This window comes from Notothenia coriiceps, unplaced genomic scaffold (assembly GCF_000735185.1).
Source record: "Notothenia coriiceps isolate Sejong01 unplaced genomic scaffold, NC01 NC01_scaffold00000339, whole genome shotgun sequence".
In the NCBI taxonomy this organism is placed as follows: domain Eukaryota; kingdom Metazoa; phylum Chordata; class Actinopteri; order Perciformes; family Nototheniidae; genus Notothenia; species Notothenia coriiceps.
In genome coordinates, this window is record NW_011333040.1 from 5,228,658 (window position 1) to 5,252,836 (window position 24,179).

The 24,179-nt window shown below is 39.0% G+C and overlaps 2 protein-coding genes and 1 long non-coding RNA gene across 11 annotated transcripts in view; 1 reads left to right on the forward strand and 2 right to left on the reverse strand.

Annotated features, from left to right (window-relative positions):
- LOC104944107 (uncharacterized) overlaps positions 1-3,836 on the reverse strand; it is an 8,557-nt gene extending 4,721 nt beyond the window's left edge. The window contains exon 1 of the long non-coding RNA XR_798193.1: positions 3,548-3,836. This is a non-coding gene — a long non-coding RNA (uncharacterized lncRNA). The remainder of the gene's footprint in view (positions 1-3,547) is intronic.
- rnf44 (ring finger protein 44) lies at positions 1,091-14,000 on the forward strand. 9 transcript variants are annotated; one of them, XR_798191.1, is made up of 13 exons: positions 1,092-1,420; positions 5,053-5,245; positions 5,949-6,171; positions 6,770-6,937; positions 7,374-7,547; positions 7,646-7,807; positions 8,950-9,065; positions 9,278-9,377; positions 9,691-9,812; positions 9,906-10,005; positions 10,098-11,022; positions 11,248-11,367; positions 13,585-14,000. XR_798191.1 is itself a non-coding variant. In XM_010769580.1 (11 exons), the coding sequence occupies exons 2-11, from the start codon at positions 5,139-5,141 to the stop codon at positions 10,158-10,160; spliced, it is 1,287 nt and encodes a 428-aa protein (XP_010767882.1). In that variant the 5' UTR covers positions 1,091-1,420; positions 5,053-5,138; the 3' UTR covers positions 10,161-13,151. The 9 variants fall into 9 exon arrangements, 4 of the variants coding, with proteins under 4 accessions (XP_010767882.1, XP_010767844.1, XP_010767874.1 ...); XR_798192.1 differs by lacking the exon at positions 11,248-11,367 and having other exon boundaries at positions 10,098-10,250; XR_798190.1 differs by having other exon boundaries at positions 10,098-11,374; positions 13,585-13,994.
- Positions 14,001-15,354: 1,354 nt separating this feature from the next.
- faf2 (Fas associated factor family member 2) lies at positions 15,355-21,790 on the reverse strand. Its single transcript, XM_010769532.1, has 11 exons — positions 21,632-21,790; positions 20,365-20,433; positions 20,053-20,187; positions 19,687-19,763; positions 19,466-19,604; positions 19,273-19,358; positions 18,773-18,864; positions 17,799-17,976; positions 17,084-17,255; positions 16,809-16,952; positions 15,355-16,615 (listed from the first exon to the last, which is right to left on the reverse strand). The coding sequence occupies exons 1-11, from the start codon at positions 21,692-21,694 to the stop codon at positions 16,433-16,435; spliced, it is 1,338 nt and encodes a 445-aa protein (XP_010767834.1). The 5' UTR covers positions 21,695-21,790; the 3' UTR covers positions 15,355-16,432.
- Positions 21,791-24,179: the final 2,389 nt, after the last annotated feature.

Here is a 24,179-nt window from a genome sequence, read left to right on the forward strand (position 1 = left end):
CCCCCCCTTCCCGCGTCCATTTGCGATGTCTCGCTGTCTCGCAGATCCCACGCAGCAAGCAGGAAATGAACCCAGCACACACTGTCCGCTCCTCGCACCAGCGAGCCGCGCAGCATCCCGCCAAAACGGCACCCAGACCCCACGCAGCATTCTCATCTGTTTGTCCTTACTGGTGTCATTTTCTGGTTGCTAACGCCATTGTGACACATAATCACTGATGTTCCACTGTGGTGGACTCATCAGAACAGAGTGGGCGAGCTGATCAATCAGAGCACAGTGGGCTCACAGGGAGGGGGGGGCAGAAGCTCCAACAAGCCGTTTAGGACAGAGTGAATACACATACTATACAGAGATGCTGTATGAGAAACCAATGTGATTTTTGGAAAATTGCACAATATAAATCTATTCTAGTAGACCTCAACAAGAATTATGATCAGTAGAAATGGCCATGACATGGGACCTTTAAGTAGGCCTATGTTTTGATACTTTTACTTGAGGAAGATTTTGGTAGAAGGACTTTTTTACTTGTAACAGAGTATTCCTTCACTTTGGTACTTCTACTTTCACACAAGTACAATGTCTGAGTAGCCTACTTCTCCGACCTCTGCTGCTCCTTTATTCCTCCACTAAAACCCTGGGGGAAATAATTAGTTATTTTGACCCCATTATATTTATCTGACCTCTACTCTTAGTTGCGTTGCAGATTAGAAAACAGATGATAAACAGTTGATGCATGATGAGGTAAACGTTCCAATACAGTAGGAAAACTGTTTATATTTTTACAAGAGTTTATGAGGTATAAAAAGAAATAGGCAAGGTCCAGAGATAGTCCGTAAAATATAACAATAAGCCAATAACAAAGGTTGGATATATATTTGACTATTATAGAAGTACATTTTTATAAAGGGAAGGGGCCATTCTGCATAATGAGTTGGTTAATTTAGCTTTAGTACTTATGGATACTTTTTTCTCTCCTTTACACTCCCAAAATACAAATAAATCCTTTTAACAGGCGACCCTGAACTTTCGAGTCAGACTGACACATATTTCTGTCCATTACGGTAAAAATGGCAGCATGGCGTGTGCTCTCTGCTCTGCAAATACGCAAAAATGGGGGTGTAACAGGGAACTGCAGAAACTCAAAGACACCGTTGGGCCGGATTACCGTTTCCAAAACCCCAAAATGGCGATTACGGAATTAATCACGGGGGTTGCAAACCCATAAACCCGCACAACATACAGACAGACCGCGGGGATAATACGACAGTCTAGTGTTTAGCACCTTTTTGACAGCAGTGGTGAAATCCACGGAATGTTCCACACGGGAACAGCTGACCGTAGGATGCCGCACTTAGCCTAACGAGATGTGAACATTACGAGGGAAATGTCAATGATCAGATGTTTGCATATTAACAATCAGGTAACTACAAGTCTCCTCTTGTTATCGCTTTGTCTGGGTTGAATTTTGGAGATTTACGGTGCGTGTTTACGGGAGATGGTTAGACGGGTTATTATGGCTGTCATCCTGCTCAACCTCCAGCCCCTCCTTGTTTTGCTGCTACTGAGTGCTATGTTGTAATGTTTACATTTAGCCTATGATGTTGCACACCACTGCTGCTCTCCGTACACAGCTCTTCTTTTGGTACACTCTGCTGTATGCATTCAAAAGACTAATGCGCTAGAGCACTCAAAACAGACGAGGACATTTTTATTAACTCTTACTGGACAAAGTAGGCCTGATAGGTTAGCTTGTAAGGCCTTATAAAGCTTGATATGCATCATGTGCAGCATCACATTTAGTCTTTGCAGCTCCATTCGCTGCCCTAAAAAATCCTAGCTGAAAAATGTCGTTCAATAGCGGACGGAGGGTTCTCACTTAAACATGCAAGTGCAACATTATATAACAGGCTGGTTTACAGTAGGACACTGTGGCCTCCAGTGAGAATCACAACAGACTGTAGGCAGCTTTTTATTTTTACAAAAGACACTCTAGTGTATAGTTAGCTAAAGCATTATAATGCCATGTTAGCTTAAACTGACTGTTTTAGAAGTGCAGGTTGGCACAAGAGATATGCTTTAGTCTGAAACTTTTACTGTCATTGATGCTCAACTGGTTAAACATTTCCATGCTTCTTATTTAAAAAATAACTTTAACCATTGAATCCTTTCCGGATATTGTGTAATCATAGTGATTGTCAGTTGAGGAATACGTATTTAATTATGGTATAGACAATCACAAAACAAAATTAAGTTCTGCATTTAAAATAAATTAAGCAAATGTACATACAGTAAGATTCTTATGTACAAGATTGAATTGAAGTATCATAATTCCTACTCATTATGCATTATTAAAGGATGATTATTAGCAACTAATGCATTCAAATGCAAGCAGTACTTTGATGTATATGTGTTGGGGTGGAACTGCAATATTAATAATGTATTCTATAAAGATGCATTGATGCATGGCAATAAAGTACAAGCACCCAACAAGTAAAATATTTTTAAAGCTAATAGAAGAAAATATGGAAGGTCCCAATATGTTTTCGGCCTGGCATTGGGTTTACTGTTAGGATTAGGGATATTAAGATTAAACAGTTTTGCAAAAGTGTTTGTTAACCCTGCAACCTCTCAGAGAGCGTTTATTCTGCACAATAATCAATAACTCACCTTAACTTTTTCAATGTATTACTATTTATTTTTAAATAAATTGTGTAATTCATGTTATTCTTGCTTTTTCTCAAAATGTTTATTAACAGTACATTCTAAGTTTATATTCATGTATAGAGGTCGAATGTCGTGTACAAAGCTTTTGAAATACTGTATGTCCTTGTGGTCCTGCCAATACAAAGTTACTAACATTTAATTTTAAGTAACAACAGGAACTGCTTGTTTTTATACATTTAGCTAAGACTGTCTGGATCATAGACTTGATCAGCGCTGGTCTGGATGTCCGCTGTCTGTATATGCTGCGCGCTGATTGGTCAGTTACACAAGGGGGCGTGGTTTCGTCATAACAATGCATTTCAAGGAACATACACGCGCCAAGGAATGTTTCCTGTCGTTGTGTTGCTAACGTTACCTTTTTCTCTAACGGTTAACGGTATTTTCTGCTCTGGTAAACGCTGCCGTTGACACACAGGGCATATTTCATTTTTTTGAAAAGTAACGGTTAACCTATGCAGCAGTTGGAGTGTTAGCTGACAGGCGTTAGCAAGCTACTCGCAGCTCCGTCCGACACAAAACAACAGTGGATTTATATTCAGGTTATGTTGGTTTCTACCGGTGATGGTTATCGGTTACCGTGCAAGGATAACTTAATGGGACACGACATATCGGAGGCTGAAGCAGCTGCCATCCCCTCTTCTCTCCGAGCAAGCAAACTAAGCTAAGAAAGTAAGATGTGGTCTGTGTTGTTGGCCAACTGGCATAGCTAAACCTGTCAATACAATGCTGATTTATGTCCGGTGTCACATTGGAAGAATATGCAGGGTTAGTTGAGCAGATGTCATACAACTTGTATTAGCATGCTGGCTAGATAGCTAGTGACCTGCAGCTGGTGTGTCCTGCCATGTCGGGACAAAGCGTTAGCCTAGCTTGGCTAAAGTTAGCTGCTCTCCTTCAACAGGGGACGTCGAATAAGCCCCGATAATGAAGAACCAGCGGATGCCAGAGTGCTGATGTTTTTCATTGTTATGCAGTGTAGTGTGCGGGTTCATGCATAATATCCGTAAAAACCAGTGAAACTTGATTGCATGGCTGCTAGCGGTCCCGCTTGCCTTCCTCGTCTTTTGTTGTTGCTTTGTCTTTTGAGCACATGGCTTTCCATGTTTTTGTTCAGGCAGGCTACAGCGACCCCCATTTATTCTGTCGCTGAATATACCGCATTAATTACACTGGGCCTTCTGTACTAAATTATTTTCTATTTGGTTTACGTCAACACATGTAAAGTGTTTGTAATACCCTGAAATATAATATATAATGTGTTTAACTGAACTGCCGTACGTATGTGTGGGACATTCTTTTATTATTAGAGATAACATGAATTTGGTCACTAGTTCTTCAGTCAAATTAGACACCTGTGGCTGATATCATACTGCTCTTTGTCTTATTATTTCTAAAAACACTGAAACGCACATGCATGAACCCTTTCAATTGTATTTATAGTGTAGTAATGTGCGAATTTTAACTCTTAAAAACAACCATCATTGGAGGCAAATCAAATGTGAGATTTCAAGAAAGTAAAGGCAGTGGAATTAAATGTTATAAAAAGTATAATAATCTATATTTGTAGCAAATTACAAGATCCAAAGGATTTATTGTCAAATGCACTAACGCGGGGATGTTGGCAAAAACACAAATCTAAGGTTCCAGGTTTCTCCCACAATGTTACAGCATACTTAAAATAGTGCACGTGACAATAATGTCAAATGTGGAAATAATTAAACAAGATATATGTATGATAGAATGAGATAAAACAAATGTACAATGTTGTACAGCAGATTTAAATGTAGGCCATTTTATAATACAATTGTATAATAAACAATTCCTTTAACAAAACAAATAAATACAAAATAATCTCATTTAGAAATATTTCTCGAATTCCTAGTTTGGAGGATTTGCATCACAGTTGACTTGAAGTCGGATTGTTTGAGTTTTAACCTAATCTGCAGAGTAGAGGAGTTGTTAATATACTTATTAATGTTCCTCATATAAATGACCTAATTTAACTTAACATTATTTGACAATCTACATTATTAGCATAATTGTAAACATCAGTTTTACATAATCATATCTAATCCCAATGGGGTCTGTGGTGTAACGCAGATCAGAAATTATTTGTGATTTCTCGTATAAATAATGTTTGAAATGTGACTGTACACTTGTATTTCACTTGATGCCTGTTAATTCTTGTTGGAAAAAGTAAAACTAGCCAATGTTTTGACCCTTAATGACTTCCCCTAATGACCATACTTTGTTCTCAGTAGATGGATAAAGAATGGAAAAAGGCATAAAAAGCAGAGTTTGATTTTGTCAATTGATTTGTTTTTGCAGGGTTAAGACAATCAGAGGCAACATTCAAGTGCCTCCACTGTACAGTTTGCTTTCCCAGAGCGTGACTTGTCTGCACGACGTCACCAATGCGACCATGGGAAATAGCAGTAAATAGGCTGCCACCAACAGCCCCCTTAAACCCTAGGAGGTTCCTTGGAGAGCCCTGCAGTGCCCCCGTGCATCTCCGGAGAAGGTAAAAACATTTTCAAAAATAGACATTTTGATTGCGTTTTATATAACTTAAGAGTATTATAAAAATAAAATAAGATCCTTTCAAGATGAACCAGATATCAGCGTTATGTGTATGCCTTACTCACAGGCATAGGACCTAAATGCAGCCTTTTTTTCTGAATGTAAATGAATAGTAAATAAACAGTGTATTGCTACATCACATATATCAAGCAAAACTACACACTGACTCTATTCTAAGCCGGATGAATGGAGCACCATAAACCTGAACCAATGTCCAACAAAACCATTAAAAACTCAACATGCTTGTGTCCCTAAAATGTGTTAGTATTAGTGTAAATTAGTATTTAGTGACATGTGCTTCAACTAACTAACATTGGTGCACTCTTATGCCATTAATTTAGAAATATTCAACTTAATCGATCTTGATATATAAACTTGTTGTTTTACAAATACTTTTTTAAATAGTTCATCTCTACGGCACGTTTTGATTAATACATTTTAGTCATTAAAATAAAAATCACTATACCACTTAACAAGTATTGTTAATCTGATGAGGTTGCACATTGAGTGTCAATGTCAATTGTCTGTGTAAACACAGTCGTGCTCCAAGACTTTTGCAACTGTGAGATATTGAACAGGTCAGTTGGGATAGTGTATTGAACTATCGGTAACCATCATTAATCTGGTGCTGTGTTTCCTTTCAGCCCACCAGTGAGACGCCAGTGGGGGAGACGAGACAGGCCTATATTGCACACTTCTCTGGTCCATGATGAGAACTTCCATCATCTGCTTTTCTCCCAACATCACCAACAGGTTCCTTTAGATGAGTCCAGACAATACAGCCACACCAGCACACCTCCACGCATGCTTCACCCTGCTGCCCACCTGCCCCAGCAGAGCCCCATCATGGTGGACCTACATGACCAGGTAACCGGAGAAAACAACCTGATAGCTTAAGATCTTACAACGTTCCTGTCTGACCAAGCATATTCCTTACTTTGGTGTACATACAAATGTTCTATATGGAACATCTCTGTATTTAAAAGTATAAGCATTGAGATCTTTGTTTATATATGTTGTTGATTTGTTCAGTTACGTTGTCCACAATGTTTCCAAGTCCCCACAAACCTAGAGGAATCTGTCATTTGAATGAAGTTAATAGTGCATTTCATTTGGTCTCCTGTAATAGCAACATATCTATGTTAGCTTAACAGTTTTATGATACATTTTTTAGACTGTGGTTATTTAAACTACATATTTTACCCGGATATTAGGCATTGGATGATAAGATCATTAGTCATCAGTGAAAGAATCCAAGCAAACATTTATGTCAGCGTTGGAGAAACACTGATATGTTTTGAATGTAAAACATCTTTATTAAGTGTGTTAATCACCGGGTCTGTTGTTTTTGAGAGGAGGAGACCTTCACTGTGTTATGCAATGACATTTTGTTTGCAGTCCGGCTTCTGGTTCAGGCAGACTGTGGAGTCACCCCTTCTCTCCCTCCATTTTTCTTTCTCAAAAGATGCACCAGGGATCCGTTCCAATTTCATACACTGTTACGACGGTGACGACCCATGGATTTCCCATCCACACCGGGCAGCCCCTTCCAGGGTGCAACACTCAGCAGCTCCCAGCATGCTCGGTAATGTTCAGCGGACAGCTCTCTCTGCTCTGCTGCCTTCCTCCTCCTGTGAGTTTGAAAAGGAAGAGCCCAAATGTCAGTGGCATTCATGTAGCACACCATACCAGCCATGCAATCTGTCACCTTCATGACTAACAAATAGGCTGCTGCTGTCACTGTGCAGGATTTGTGCTTTAGTCTTGGTTTTCAGCCCTTTGTATTAGAAACATCAAATCTGTGGTTAGTTTAGTTTATGTGTGGACAAACAGTCTTCACAATCATTATTAGTGTGGTGCCAGTGCTGTGGTTTTATGTGTCACATCGCTTCTGTTCACTACACGCTTACAATATGTGACCGTTATAACTACCTGTAAATATATATAAAGCACACTTGCTTTGGTTATGCAGATGCTGCTTCAAAGTGTTGCTTGTTGACACAAAAAGAAGAAGAAATTGACTTACTTAAATGTATTTCCACTCTTGTGTTTTTTCTCTCCCTCCTCAGCTCATACAGGCATGTACCATGCAGCATATGCCCGTGTCTTATCAAACCTATCCACCCCTGATCTCCAGCGAACATTTTGTATTGCACCCAACCCCATCTGTACCCCCCCATCAGCCGCCGCACCTTACTCCTTTGAGCCAGTTTGTCCCTTTACAGCCTCAGCACCCACGCATGGTGAGTAGTCCTCAGCACTCACATGTTCATAATGAGAACACAGGATGTAGAATGTAAATACATCCATGTCGGGTCTGACCATCTCTCTCTCCTCTTAGCCTCTACAGAGGGTAGACAATGAAGTTGACCTAAGAGGGGACCAGCACCCATTAAGGACCTTCTCCTACCCTCCCTCACACCACCCACCAGCGTTGCCTCCCTCTCTGCCCCTACAGTATCTTCCTCAAGAGCCTCTGCATCAGGAGCTTCCCTTTGGAGTGGTGAGACATTTTCAGACCTTTATGTCCCCTGGGATATTGACGGTGCACTTGAAACTTATTTTTAGCTTTACCTGCATCACACCTGTTCAGATCGACACACTCACAGCTGGAGGCGCTGCAGCACACGGGGACACTTCTATAATCCTCAATAGCACTGAACTTTGTTTCATTAATGCCTGAATGTAATGAGGCAAAAACGTTGGTGTACAAAGGCCTTGCATAAAAAAAATGCACTAATCCAACTACCCTCATTTAAAAAACAATAATAATAAAAAATATATATATATTATTTTAGAAATAAAAGGGAAATTGGAATTGTCTACAGTCCAGAAAGCAGTCGAGGAGCAAGTGACAGCACTGACCCTGACACTTCAGTGAAATGAAAACATGTTACAAAGCTACATCAGTCTGGGGTTGACCGCCACAGGGCCAGAGGAACAGCAATGGATGTCATTCATGATATCAATAGGAATGATTTGGTACTGAAAGAAAAGTGAAGCAATAATAAATCATTCTTACTTTGTGGTTTTTCCATCCTTTTTTGCCAGTATAACTGTGAAACAAGCATTCAGTTTACTCTATGATACATGGAAAAGGGTCTTAAACTTGAATCCTGCAGAAACCCCTCTTAGCAGGGGGCTCAAATATGAGTAGAACTTAAAATAGAGCCTTATTACAGGTCAAGCCGATAACATGAATAACTGTATTGCACTGCAGTAACTGCTTGTACTGATCAGTGTTGTTATCAGTTCCATTTGGGTTTTTCCTGACAGGTCAACATTTATTTTTGGCTTATGAATATAATTAATGAATTTGGAAACAAAGAAAAACAAATCTGGTGATAATCACAAACAAAACACATTAGTTAAATCCAAAATATGGACCCCCTTATCTTGTTCTTAAGTTCACTTTAAGTGTAGCCAATCAAAGAAGTAATTATCATATCATATCTGTTAAGTCTGACCGCTTAAGAAAAGTCATATTTCCAAAATAAAAATCTTTTTTTCAGCTTTTCCTTATTCCCCAAAACCTTTCTAGTGCTGTCAGATTCTCCTGAGACTTGCTTTATTTTAGGATTACCAAGTCCTCTTTAATCACAGACTTCCTAAGACATGACTCTGCCTCTGTGTGTTTCTCCTCAGCCATACCCCCACCTGCTGCCCCGGAGAGTGAGTGGACAGAGATACCGGCTGCAACAACCCATCCCCCCTCCTCCTCCCCCTCCATCTTACTACCCAGGCTTCCTCCCTTACTTCCTGTGAGTACCTGCAGCAAAATCACCCAGTTTATGATGTATGGCACTATACATCTTACTTCTTCTAAGTTCCTCCTCCAAACAAATGACTATTCCACTGGTTGTATCAACACTGCAGTGGAGTTAGGGTTAATATTATGGCGACATCTGGCTTTTGATAAATGAATAGAGTAACGATGGAAGGTTGCTGAGATTGTGTTAATGTTTCTGCTCAGGTCAATGCTTCCTGTGCCTCCAACAGCAGTGGGCCCAGCCATCAGTCTAGACCTGGATGTGGACGATGTTGAGATGGAAAACTATGAGGCGAGTGTTATGGTTTGTGGAAAAGCAAATTGGATAGATACAACACGTTGAAATAGTCAAAGACTTGCATAGCAAAAGAGTATCAATAAGAAAACGTAAAAACATTAATAACAATAATTTATTGCTTTGTGACAAGCAATTAAATGTTCTCCCGCCAACTCAACTGTAGTGATGCCTTCTCCTCGAGGAAAATATGTTCTGGTTGAATTTAAGGACAAATCCTTCCTTCATCTCTTTGTATTTTGGACGACTTGGGGTTATTCTTTAATTGTAATCAGGCAGTCTCAAATGTAACTTCTGTCTCTTTCTGCCTTTCTCTCTCTAGGCATTACTGAATCTGGCGGAGCGGTTGGGTGAAGCGAAACCGCGCGGACTTACTAAAGCTGATATAGAGCAACTTCCGTCCTACAGATTCAACTCAGAGAATCATCTATCTGAGCAAACGCTGTAAGCCTTTTCCTCACCTTTCAATTCATCAATCAAATTATACTCACTCATTATATTTATATCCTGGTAACCCAATCCTTTATCTCTCCTCAGGTGTGTTGTGTGCTTTAGTGACTTTGAGTGTAGGCAGCTACTTCGGGTATTACCTTGTAACCACGAATTCCACGCAAAGTGTGTGGATAAATGGTTAAAGGTAAGTCCATTCCAAAGTGTTGCCATCATTTTGTATGACTGTTTTTGGCCCGCTGTGCTCGAACCTCTTTCTGCTCTCCACTTCCCTTCCAGACCAATCGCACTTGTCCTATCTGTCGAGCCGATGCCTCGGACGTCCACCGGGAGGCGGAGTGAGAACTGTCTCCGAGTGCTGAACTGGAAAGCTGCACACACCAGAGTCTGTCCCAGAACTGGGGACACCTGCCACCTACCCTGCGTCCTCCAGTAAATATAGCTTACCAACCCACGACTCATGTCCCTTCCTAAATAATAAGCAATCCAGGATTTTCTTCTGGAGCCTGTTGTACCTCTGCTGTGCTTCATCGTCCGAGTCTCATGAAACCCACTGCCTATCGCAGCCTATAGCCAGAGTTCTGGGATCGCCAGCCAGTTCTTTCTCTGCCCCCTCGTTGCAGATTCCAAAGATTCCCCCCTACAATGCATTATTTGCTGCTTTTGTTTACAGGGTTTCATTATTATTTAGTGGATTTGGTTGTGGTGTTCATGGAAAGTTGGAAGTCCTAGCATTGGAAGAGGTGAGTCGGGAGCCCGGAGGATGATAGGCTGGACACCTTGTGCAATTAGCAGAAAAATAATAGAAAACACTTCAACATGGGTATCTGTGTCTGGAGGCGACGCCTGACCATCATAGATGCATGTTTGTGTAGGTGTTGGGCAAAGTGACTTGTTAATAATGTATGTTCTGCAATAATGTATTGATCATTTCAACAGTTATACCCCTTATTTGTTTTAGATTTGCCAATTATTTTGTGAAAGTGTGACTTGCTGTGGTGAAATGCAGATTCTGTTAAGCCTGGCGTTATGGACCGCAAGTGATGGGACATGCAACTGTGGGGTCTCTTCTAGCCCAGATTTTCCACCCTGGAACACAGATCTGTACAAAGCAGTCAAGATTAATGGGCTGCGTCTTTTTGAGGTCATCCGGCATAACTGCACAAGTGCTACATCCACCCTCCACGTCAGCATTGTTCCTCTGGCAAGTGTGAATGCGTGTGTACATATAGTGTGCGTGTGTATGTTTGTCCTGTTCACAGAGCCAATGCATTGTGTAACCACTGGATACAGGGCAGCATGCTAGGATTTGCATGAACTGTTGATTCAGACTAGCAATATTTTAATCAAGCATTGCCACCAAAATTGTCTAATTTTAAGAAAAAGACGAAACAAAGAAGCATACTAAAAGAACTGCTTGCTTATTCAGAAAGCGCCATGAGGGAAGACTAGCATGTGGTACCACCCTGACTGCGAGTAAGGATGGGAGTCCGAAGGCTTTGCTGATGCCATAAAACTCTGGAGGCCTGTGCAGAAAGCAATATGTGCAGTGAGTGGCGAGTATCAAATGAACTTTCTTCCCCTTTAGGAAGACCGGGCTTTTTATTTCATTGTTTGTGAGCCAAATCCAATACACAGCTATAGCCTACTGTTCAAGATTTCAGATCTGCCTTCTTATGACCTTGACAAGCACAAACCTATTACTAATCCTGAAAATACTTTGTCATTTCCACTTGTTTTAAAAGTATGCCGTTTAAAAAAAAAAAAAGGTTTATTTATTGTTTTTTTCTTCTGGAGAAAAAACATTGAAGGAAAGAGTTGGAGCACTAACATATCTGTAATGTATGTGTTATAACTTGGTCAGGTCATTATCTAAGGCCATGGTGATGGTGTTGTAAAAGAGCAACTGTATGTATAGCTTCAGTGTGAATGCTTTTAGATAAACGTTTGAAGACAGAAGAATGTTGAAAACCCTTGTAGAAGTCACTGGTGACACTCCACGTTACGCCAACTGTGCACCCCACAGGGTTGAAAAGGACAAAGCGGGAGTGTTTAGGAGTGTAGAAACACTGTTAGACTTCTAGTTCCCTGCTTGTGTTCACACTTTAAAAAAACAGGAAACGTTTGGGGTGGGAGGGAAAAGAGCAGCGAATGGACTTTTGCTTTGGATTCACTCTTTGTCTCTTAACTGCCCCAGTAAGCACTAACAGGTGGTTGTAACCTTTTGCTTTTATGTGTAAAGGGATCTTGCCTTTTTCTTTACTTATGTTTCCAAATTGAATGTGAGTCTTTGACGTGTGTGCCACTTTCAAGAGAAAAAAAAAGAAGCCATTTAATGAGTTAAACCCACAGCTTTGAGAATTAACCTATGTGTACATATCTATTTGCTGGCATATATTGTAAGTTAAAAAAAAAAACTCTCAGGGCCTCTCGGTATATAAAAAATAAAGGAGAACAGTCCATTTCAAATGAAAAGGATGCCATGAAAAGGGTATATCTGAATTTAGTGTGGTCCCCTTCCTCAGACTACAAATAATTTAATGTAATCAATTATAATATTCTGTTTTGTCGGAAAATAGTAGATATTACATCATTTAAAGACAGGCATGCGAGAAAAAAATCAGTAAATATGTTATTAATATTAACTGAAAACACGCAATGTACACTGCAACTCATTACAAGTGTATTATTCAAAACAGTTTGACTTTTGTTACTCAAACCATATGTTAAACATAGCGGTTGTGAACCCATTTGTTAACGTGCCGCTGTGCACACTATCCTACCTAATTCACTCCCAAATCTACTTCAGAGGTGTTTTGCATGACTTAAAAAAAGTATAACAAATGTGTTATAGCGGAGGATATTTGCAAAATCTGGTGGGGACCTATTTAACGGTGCACAATATGCATGCTTGTCAACGGGATCCCAGCTGATTTTTAGCTCTAGTTGGCTTTGGGTTCTGGGGGTTTGGATCTTAACGCTCAGCTGATAACTGCCATGCATTGTACTGCACACATTTGTAATAGAACTGAATGACTACAAGATTTTATTGCGCTTCATTTTATAGAAGAAAAAAAAACTGGTCTTGAATCCAGAAATTCTTCCATACCTTGTGTTACTGTTATTGCCCTAATGACTGAAGATGACATGCTCTGAAACTACTGTAGTTTATCAAAAGCCATAGTGAAAAGGTGCTAGATGTTCTGCTTTTAGGTATGAAAACTCACCCGCGTGAATGCAATAGTGTGTCATGGATCCCATGTATTCTTAAAGCATGTTATACTAATACCCCTAAACAATGTCAGTGAAAATCAATATAGTTTAAGGGATTTAAAAAAAAAAAAAAAGAATAAATTGTTGTCATACTTATTTCAGTGTAGTACTGTTACTGCCTATCAGGCTCTTGCTCTCAGTGTATCAATATCCTAAAATGTATTGTTCACATATAGATACCTTAACTCATGGTAATGTTAGCACTTAATTGACGATATCCAGCTACCCTTTTAAATGAAAAGAGAACCTCCCATTAAGGCCTAGGTAACGAGGTAACTTGGTGACGACTGAGAATAGAGTCTTGTAGTCTTTCTGTTAATAAGAGTTATTGAATAAGCTCACAGCTTGTGTGGTGCAAAGATGTGTTCCAATAAGCAGCTAAAGTTGATTTAGGATTTGTGATTGATTGCTCCGTAGATGCCATTTTATGTTTACCAATGACTTTTGCTGTGGTGGGATAGTGGTTTACTGTTCTTCTCTCCCTGGCCTCTAGGGGTCCTTTGCCTGAACACCAGACTACCCACCCGCCAACAGAGCCAGGGGCATGTGTTCTGTGTTAGGCAGATGTTTTGCTTTGGTACTTGCACATTTACAGTTACCTCATTTTTTTCCATGTTTGTATTGGGGGGTGGGGGGGGGACAACTAATATATATTATATATAGGAAATGGTTCTTATTAATGTTATAATTTTTCATTCCATTGGAATCATATTGTTTGTAGCATTTAACATAACTAGTTAGTGTATTATATATATACATCTGTATACTGTTTGAAATTTTTAAGATTTGTACTTTTTTTAAATGAAAGTTGCTAGTTATGCTTTACCAAGTAGTGCAATCATATTTTTTTTTTATTGTTGTGGCTGATTTGAAAGGGTTGTTCACTAATAAATGTATGATGTATACTAATATCGTGTTTGTGTTATTAGAATCTGGGCACTGACAAAGTCGGGGTCGAAAGGCCCTATTGAAATTATAGGAATGATTATGAATCATTCTCTATGAAAGTATCAGAAAAATATATTATAGAATAGCATTTCAACATGTTAATATATAGCATGTCGTAAAAAAATGGTATAGTATAGTGTGTCGAAACAATATCAGAAAAATCTACATGTTTAAACCATATTATGTATTCATTTAAACCTGCCAATTAATGTAAAATTATACCTTTATACTAATGTCAAAACAAATGTTTAAAAAAAGAAATAATGTATGTCAAAAAATATTTTTTAAAACGACAGTACATAATATCGAAAAAAAATACTTAAGATACATGCAGTATGTCCAAAAAATATCAGAAAAAACGACATAGTATATTGTGTCGAAAAAAACGACTTGTGTTGAAAAAATATCAGAAAAAACGACATAGTATATATGGCGTAAAAAACAATACATAGCATATTCTGGTATGTCAAAATAAACGACAGTATAGTTCTCAAAATAATATCAGATAAAACAACATAGTATAGTTCTCGAAAAAATATATCTTTTTCAAAAAAACATTCCTATAGTATGTCGTCAACATATTTTTTTTAAAGGAAATGGTACAGTAGGTGACATTTATCAGTAAAAATGAGTTAGTATTTAATATCACGACAGAAGTCGTAAAAAAATATTTTTGAAAAACAACATAGTAAAGAAAATGCCCCTAAAAAAATTGAATGTCAGAAAAAAAAAGGCAGTGAATGTCAGATTCATGTCAGTGAAGCAGGTCATACACGCAAAATCATGTATATTATGCATCACAATAACATGAGTCATACTTTTAAAGTCATAAAAGTCTAGTCTAGTATAATATGTCATACTGGAGTAAGTTATTAAAGAAATCTCAGTTGAGTATGCTATAAAAATTTAATTATATACGGTTGTATATAATTCAATTTTTACTGCGATACAGTAGTTCCTCAAAACAGCGCCCACATGCCAAGGATGATATTATTTTGTGCGGCCTCTGAATGTCATGAAATGTATAATAGTACATTTTAATCATCCACAGTTCATACTAATACTCTTCAAAAGCCTGCATGTAATATACTGTATATACTGTACTCTGCTACTGCGTCTAACGGCTCCCTTTACAAGCGCCTGTCAGGTTAGCACAACTTAAAAATAGAAATTCTAACAAGTTACTAAAATATCAAACACATCAAAACTACAGTTTCATTAAAGAGTGCTTCCAACTCATCAGAGCACAGTAAAGAGTTGCTTAGGTGACGCACCATTACCACAAGCGAGTGTTGTAGATTGTCAATAAACCAACATTTTTAAAAGGTTTTTAATTTATAGTTGGAAAATTACATCTTTACATGAGCCCATTTTGATGGTACAGGCAAATCAGGCATCTATGAGTCACCACAGGCACACTATGGGCAGACTCGTACTATACTAGATAGAGCCACATGGAAAAGCTGTGGCCTTTGTTACATATTTTTAAATTTCATGAGCTTGACACAGTCTGCTTTCACATAGTAACCAACTTGCATCTGTGCCATTGCATGACACAGATGATTTTAAAAAACAAAACAAAATTCAAGGTAAATGTTGGGTTTTTAAATATCTAACTTATGTACATATCATGGCTCATTTAAAACAGGGTTCCCATAATTCATATCCAAATCCAACCACCTGCTCCCTGATGTTGTACATTTGCTCTCCAAACCACATAGACTGACAGTGTAACACCGTCCCTAATTTAGAGCAGTACAGAGTTCGAAAATCAGTGTGGAGTAAACGTGCAAACTGAAGGGCAAAAGGGATGTTGAATTGGTACACATGGATCAAACATGAAGTCTTTGAAATTAAAGTAGCCAAGGCAGTCACACCATCATAGAAACCCCTGCCTTCCCACGATGCATCCTGTGTGTGTCAGTAAGTATTAATACAGCCTGCCTTCCTCAGGTGCCCAGACGTTAAGTAATTTGGGATGTAGTTCTGGTTGTGCACAAAGCCTTGCCACTGCTTCAGTATTTTCAGTAGAAGATTAATCCTTTTCTGCAACAGTTACCGGTGAGGAAGGACAGGAGTTAACTGGTAGCTAATACAGACAATGGAAAACAAATGTCTTGGTTCCCCCGGATACAAAGATGAGCTCAAGGAAGGACTTCAAGAAATATTTATTTGATAAAATTCAAGACTTTCCAGGCTATTGGGAACCCCGTACACACAACCAGACAATGGACTGGATGCAGGGTGGTTAAATCTTTCCAGGTTATGATTTTATCTCAATGATCCTTGTGCATAACGGCCATTTAACAAAATAAGTAAAAAGAAAAAAAAGGAGGAGGTGGGTGGGCATTGGAGGAAAATGTAATTCCATTGTACAGGAGGTATGTCATCTATTAATCGTCCGTAAGGTCCTGAACAAAAAGGACCTCAGAGCGGCTGAGTCCCGCCTCCTTCAGTGTGGGGGGGTTGGGCTGCTCTTCAGTCGGAAGGCAGGGCAAGACGCGGCGAGGGAAGTTGGTAATTATCTGAAACTTCTCCGGGCTTTCTTTCAAAGAGAAGAGGAAGTCGTATATTACCTGTGGGAGAAAAAGATATTCGATTTGAGCTCTTCAGGGGCAGGGCAGCTGGAGAGTCCAGATACTTTGCTCTAACTATCAAATGCTTAGACAAAATGTGTTTGAAGAAACTAGGAGTGTCCAATCTCTGGATAACATAAGACAGTGAGGGTTAAGAGGGGGTACACAGGGTCTTGATAACAGCTGTGCTCACCGTCAGAGACTGCCCAAAGAGGAATCGTCGCTCTACTCGTGTATCGTTGGGCAGCTTAAACACTATTTTGACACTTTCTGGATCATCTGCCAGCGGCTCTGGGGGAAGACATTCAGACTTCCTCTCCTTCTCCTCTTCCAGCGTCTGTAATCATAACAAAAAATTGACAATGTGAACCCAAAATAAATAATGTAAGTAATGAATTAATCGGTCAAGGTCTACATATACAGAATACGGGCATGGACAGCATAAATGTAATGGAAAGTAAGACTCACCCGTTGTCTCCGCTCCTCTGCCAGAACACTCTGTTGGGCCTTCTCCTCCTCCTGCCTCACCTGCTCCTCCTCCTCTCTTTTCTTTCGGTCCTTCTCCTGGTCGGCAAGGAGAGAAGCCTGGTAGGCTTCATCCTGCTGCTGCCTCAGCACCTGGGTCTGGTTCCTCTCCTCCCTGAAACCAAACATTACATGTCATTTGTTAGACGCTTTTATCCAAAGCAACTTGCATACATTCAGTACAGTGGACAATCCCCACAGGAGCAATTTGGGGAGAAGTGTCTTACCCAGGGACACAACGACATGCTGACTGCAGTGGGACTCGAACTTGCTATCCCCTGATTCAGAGTCCAGCACTCTATCCACTGAGCCACAGCCGCCCACTTAAGCATGCTCTTTACTTATAAAAAAAACATACACTGGCAGAGTACCATTAAACCAAGAATATGTAAGAAAGAATATTGTGTTGAATTGTAAAAACAGTATTTAAGTTTCATAGTATAAAAGATTGTTTTCGTGACATGTTGTCTCTTATGAAAATATTAATGTTGTACCAAAGGACAAAATGCTACTACCACTGTCTCAATAATACAATAACAATAAATGTTGGATGTTTTTTGCTTCAATCCTGATCTCAGGACCATCACATGTAACCTCTAGTCCTCCACATTGTAAATGGGGATGTTACATCTAGTGTGAAAGTATTCATGTCCAGTACCGTTCCATGCGCTCAGACATCAGATGTGTTTGGTTGGCCTCCATAATGAAGTTGAGCTGATTGATGAGGTCCTCTGGCTGAATGAGACCCTCGAGCCGGCCCACCACCGTCATTTTGCGGTCCTTCAGCATTATCATGGCCAGGAATGGATAGGTGTTCTCTCGCAAAGCCTGGGACACTGAGACACACCAAGATATGACTCAGGGAAGTCTCACCGATTCCACAGGGAAATGTATTCACATAGCTTGCACAATTATTTTAATGTTATTTTTAAAACAACACATTTTGATTTTGTATCAGGGTAATGACAGAAGTCTGAATGAAGAACTCAAGACCAATGTGAATCATTGGTGTGTCAGTGATGTATGTACTATTTGCCAGTGTCTGGTGCCCTAGCTTCTACTCCCAAGCTTCAGGAGGTCCATTTTCATATTTCATAATTATTTATTTTAATAAATGTATATTCAGCAGGTTAAAATAATTAAATTGCATACATTTTATTTTTGATTGTTTGTTACGTGGATGTGTAGTATTTGTGTTACTGTATGTTCAATAAAGGTGATTTAGCAAAATACACCTGTAGAGCCTCAAGAGCCTTTCTTGTGCTGGCAGACAAATAGAAGCATATTGGCGGGGCGCACTTTGCACGCAAAAAAATTCCACACGCTCCGCGCTCACATTTTGCAAGGCCTGCGTGCCTTAGCACCGCTGCTATGACTCCATCCTAGTGGAAACACTGACAATATAGGACAATCACCTGATGTCAAACATAGGATAGGGCCCTTTACCCATATTTAAAACCCAGAATTTGAGTTTCTCAAATCTCTTTCATTTGGGATGGACACATTAAACAGGGTTGCATGTGTGAGTGAAATGTCAAAGATATTTCTCAGGACCAGAACAACACATGTTACATTTTTAGGAACAGCTGACACAAGAATATGCTGGGTTGAATAACAATGCATCTGTCATACCTCTGTAGCCCTCAGGCCTGCTGGTTGAGCATGCCCAAAAGAGCATACGTGTGTTGAGGAAGGTTACGACCTCTTCTGTACATAGTGTAGAGCTAGGAAATGACAGACAGCACAAAACAAAACATTTATTTAAGCCAAAGGGAACTCATCTTTATATGCGTATGGATCAATAAAAATACAGCAGAGGTTATAAATAAAAATACTGATATCATACTAGAGGATCAGTGCATTTATAACATGTTGTTAAGACAAACCAGACGGCGCATTAAGTACCAACAAACTTAAAAAATTATGAAACAGCAACAAGAAATTACTTCAAATGTCAAAGCCTTTTTAGTCTGCTATACAACTACATATAGGCCATGTCATCATTTTGCCAATAGTCATATGACAAGGAAAATATGGGCTGGCACTGATGTGTGGAGGATAAATCGGTGCATTGATCATTCTAGTTGCAAACGCTAAGGGGATGTAGGCAAGTATGGACATAAGGATCATACCGGCAAAACTGGTCAGTGTCTTGATGATCCTCCCCGTGAAGGTACACTAATAGGTAGCGAAGTTCCCGTTTGGCATCATTCAGTGCCTGTTTGTTTCAAGGTGAACAAGAGAAGCTCAATATATTGCAATTTCACCTTGATTTAGATCAGAAAACAGTGTGCTCGTGATCGGACATCTGCTCTCTGGACTCACCTGGCTGTATGTTCCCTGGTAAAATACAGGGTGTGATTGACCGTACTTCTCCTCAAAGCTATGAATGAAGGACACAACATCGCCAACAGGATCTGTCACACGGCCGCGAGGATCTGGCCTGACAAACCGCAGGGCAAACCTTGAAGAAAAAGAACATTGAGGCTGTTATTAACCTTGATCTATCCACCAGCTGCAACTTTAAATCAATGTGCCTGAATTACCTGAATATATCCAGAAGTGTGTAATATGTAAATCTGAAAGGTAGCATTATCAAGTAGTAGCTCCATCCTAGTAGTCCCTGAAAAGAACAAAGCAGTCTGTTACATTCCGAAAGTAGAAAATAGGTAAACAAAAAAATCCAATATATGAGGGCTATGTGTCATTAGAATGCAATTAAAAATGACTAAATACAAAAACACCCCACTAAGATGAAACATGTTAAAAGACTGCCTTCAAAGTAACACTCTGTGTTGAGCATTAACCCATTGTAAAGAATATTTAAAGAAAAATACAGCTTAATTTTGTGGTGAAAATATTTAACCTTTTGCAAAGAGATCACAAACATAAAAAAAAAACAGCAGACTTACCCTGGGTTGTGGCCTTGAGACGATGTAACTATATACTCTGTGGTCTGCTGTATTGACCTGTAAGGGTCTGGATGGCGGAGGGTTAAACACACTGGGTACTCCTTCCTGCTCGTTAAGCCTGTCTTGTACTGCAGCCTGAAACACATACATTTAAGAACATCACATACAAATAAAATCCTTCAATAACAATAAGGAAGGGATAAAATATTAACCAAAGAGAGCAATCCTCGTTAACAGAATATGTAAGAAATACAATGTAAACAGAAACATAACAATACAATTGTTAATACTCTGAAAAAAAGCATTTCTTACCTCTATGTTCCAATTATGCTGTTCTAATGTTCGACGACATTGGTCCATGGACTCCAGACCAGTTAGGTCCTGTGAGACAAGAAAATAAAGTCATTCTAAAGGCCTCAGGTTGCTCAGGGAAACATGTCTGCTTTGTTATTTATTTAGTCAGTTTGTTAATTGCTCTCTTACTTTTTGGTTTATTGGTTTGTTTTGGTTATGAATGTGCTAGCATTGTGTATGCCTTCAAAGAGAAGAACAAACAGGGAAACAAATACAAAAGCAACTGCTCCTCAGTTGATGTAAAATAGTAGTTAAGAATAAGTCGGCCCTGGTTGTTTATATTCTTTAACTGTGGTTCCCAATGATGTAGCCAAATGCATTTTCTATATGGCATGTTTCTTCAATAAAAAAATATATATACAAAAATAAAAAAACACGTTTGCTGATAGTCAGGGATTCCTTTCAGTAGCTTACAGGCTACTGGTTTTCTGTATCAAGTTATTCATATACAAAAGTTATATAGAATCGCACAACACTAGGCTGGAATTATATGATCCATGTAGCTGTATAACTACTCTTTAGTTGGGCAGCTATCTTAGCTCAAAATAAACGTCAACATGTAGGAAAACGTTCAGCCAAAGCAGGATGACGATCATTTACAGGTTAGCTAGCTGCCCAAAATATGACCAGTTCTGACGGCGTCCTTTGTTAATGTAGGACTTTAAAAAAGCAAAACAAGCTATGGATTAAAGAGGGTGGGACGTCTCCTCATGTGCATTGTTATAACACGAACAACTTCATGTGGAATAGCTAAAACAGATGTGTCGCTGGGAAACTTCAGTGACAGCTCCATCATGACTGCTGTGCTAATGCTAACTCAGCAGTGTTTAGTAGGGAGCGTCAGTGAACCTTCACCGTTAGCCAAGTTAACGGTAGGGAAGAAATGTAAATAAAAACAAACCACGAGTGATGTTGGTTAACAAAGTAGGATGTTGGGTAAGTATTTGACTAAAATGTGAAACACGTTAAGCTGTCTAAGTGAACCAATGGCCCATTAAGTCAGCGAACTTGTTAGCTAGCTTAGCTAATGTTAGCTAGCTTTGCTAACGTTAGCTCTGACTCAAGTTGACGAGTAACGTTAGGGGGCTGTGCTAAGTTGACTGGGCAAAAAGCGTTCAAACACGCACAGTTCTCCCTATTTACAGAGACTCAGTTTCACGATTGCATATTAACATATAAGGTTTTTTAAATGGAGACGTGATAGTGCGGAAATGTAGCTGTCTACCTGAAATTGAAGGAGTTTTTCAGTCTGCGCCTGAGATAATTCTGGCTCCTCTGGCGCCGCCATCTTACCTCGCCAATCATCTAGCAAGGCGCAACAACGTCAACGGTCTCTTCCTGATGCGGCCCTGCGCTGAGCCTCTGCGGGCTGCTGCCGCCTAGCTCTCTGGATGTAAACACCCGAGTGTGTTTTTTCCATAGACTGTATATATAAAGGTTTTTTCTTGTCACATACAATATTTAAAATGTGTCTAATTGTTTTGTATTACTTGAAATGGTAAGTACTATACTCAGGTAGGCTACTGTATAATTTTGAGAGACTTGTATTTTATGAGTGGGCCTACTTCAATTTGTTGCTACTGTGTACAATTCAGAGGTAAAATTGTATACTTTACTCCACTAGATTTTTTTTAAATATTTAGTTACTTCGCAGCATTCATGATGTGAAATATAATCAACACTTAAATAAAACGTTAGTTACACCTGGAGAGTAAATTCACAAGCTGCCCTGCAGTATACAAAGTATACTGCACCTTTACCATCTTTGATAACACTTTAATGCATCAATAATTATACTCAAAACATATAATATTCTGAGATAAATAATTCATAATGAGTTCTTATACTTTTGGTACCTTAAAGAGCAACTTGCAGGTTAGAGACACCAGTGAATAAATGTGTAGGAAAATTATGAATACACTAGATTTTCAAAAAAATATACAGAAATATTCACTACAGTGACATCTGGCGGGTTATGGCTAGAAAGGATCCGTCTAGTGTAAATATGACGTCACGTTCTCGTTGTAACTCTCGTTGTAATCGGAGCGGCTCGGAAACACATCTACAGCAGTAACATGATGCAACATACACATTAATGCAGCAGCAATATTAATAGAGAAACATCAGACTTAATAGTAAAACACTGCAAGGGAACATTTTATTGCACCAGGAGCTATCTTGGGACTTTTACTGCGACAACGTTGACTTGCCTGTGGCAAGTCAACGTTGTCGCAGTAAAAGTCCCAAGATAGCTCCTGGTGCAATAAAATGTTCCCTTGCAGTGTTTTACTATTAAGTCTGATGTTTCTCTNAAACGGGTAAAATATCACCCCCCCCCCCTCTAAGCTTATGGGATATCTGCTATCCGATTTCCAAATACCATAAGCACAACGCTTCACCATTTTCGCAATGAATTTGAACGCTAAGCTTTTCGGACTTCCACAGGGAGCCGCGCACGTGATCGAATATGATTGGACAACGGGCATTTAGGGGCGTGGCTTTGCGAAAGGTCAATTGGTGGCTGACTAAATACTTTTTCGCCCCACTGTATATACATATTTTAAAAAGCCCCACTTTTACCAGCTGCAACATTAAAGTCATACATTAATAAGTGCGTCATTAATGTGTAAAATATATAATGCCAAAATGGGTCGTTCTGATCTGCATGTACAATATATTTTGTAATTGTTTTGTTGTTGATGCCAATACTTTTATACTGCTACTTATGTAAAACTTTAAATGCAGGCTTTTACATAATAATATTATTATATTATGGTATTGCTACTTTTACTAAAATAAAAGGTATGAGTGCTTCTTCCACCAATATTTACGTTACAATATGTCATATTAACTTATGGAAGTAATGTTAAGTTGGACAGCGTATGGAAAACTGTATTTCCTTGCTAAAGTTATTGGCAAACTATCCTGTTATTGGCAGCTATTGTTAGCTACAGTCTGTCAAGCTATAGCTAACCACAGCCTCTTGCGTCAGACAAAAATAAACTCACCGCGTTAGTTTGTCGTTCAGTACAACTCTTTCTTCATATGAACATTGCCTGAACACACCATACGGTGATAGGCGTATGTTTCATAGGCAAAAACCTATACATAACATATAATTATCTGTCGGCGGATGAATACAATAGTTAGTGGACTTTCAGGCTCTGAAGCTTTCCGCGAACAACAAACTCCCCGCTAAAAGTGACGTCGCATCTCCTGCTTCTCGCGCAGCATCGGCACATTCTTCTTCTTCTCTCGGTTTATTGGCAGACTGCTGCATACCGCCCCCTACTGTACAACAGTGCGCACGCCATGTCATTTTAGCCTTGTAACCACCGATGGTATATTCTTAATACAAACTTTAGGACATAGTAAATAGTAAATAGTGTCATCCTGATAGTTCTAAATGTACATGTAATAATAGCTAAATTAAATAAATAAAGGTAATTGTATAGCCATCTCCAGTGGATGTAGTAAATGTTGAAATACCCCAAAGAATGCAATGAGTCCTCCAGTCAACACATACTTTATTTTAATACATAAATAAATAACATAAGTAACAATAAGACATTAGAAAAAATTTGTTTCATTTACAATATGAACATATAATGCACTTTAACTATTATAATGTTTAATAGCCTATAGAACAGTCAACAACTCTTCATGCAAATCTCATGTTAGCGAACACAAACATAAAGAAAACATATTATGTTAACAACATATTCATATAACAGTTATACATACAACACTTCTAAAATAAACCATCAAATATC

Excerpts from the sequence above, each read along its gene's own strand:
- rnf44 (XM_010769542.1), top strand. The coding sequence starts at position 5,139 with ATGCGACCATGGGAAATAGCAGTAAATAGGCTGCCACCAACAGCCCCC. Across the intron at positions 7,808-8,949 it reads AGGAGCTTCCCTTTGGAGTG|CCATACCCCCACCTGCTGCC; the intron begins GTGAGACATTTT and ends GTTTCTCCTCAG. Across the intron at positions 10,006-10,097 it reads GTGTGGATAAATGGTTAAAG|ACCAATCGCACTTGTCCTAT; the intron begins GTAAGTCCATTC and ends CTTCCCTTCCAG.
- faf2 (XM_010769532.1), bottom strand. The coding sequence starts at position 21,694 with ATGGCGGCGCCAGAGGAGCCAGAATTATCTCAGGCGCAGACTGAAAAA. Across the intron at positions 19,605-19,686 it reads ACACTTCTGGATATATTCAG|GTTTGCCCTGCGGTTTGTCA; the intron begins GTAATTCAGGCA and ends TTTTTCTTCAAG. Across the intron at positions 17,977-18,772 it reads CAGGCCTGAGGGCTACAGAG|TGTCCCAGGCTTTGCGAGAG; the intron begins GTATGACAGATG and ends GGTGTGTCTCAG.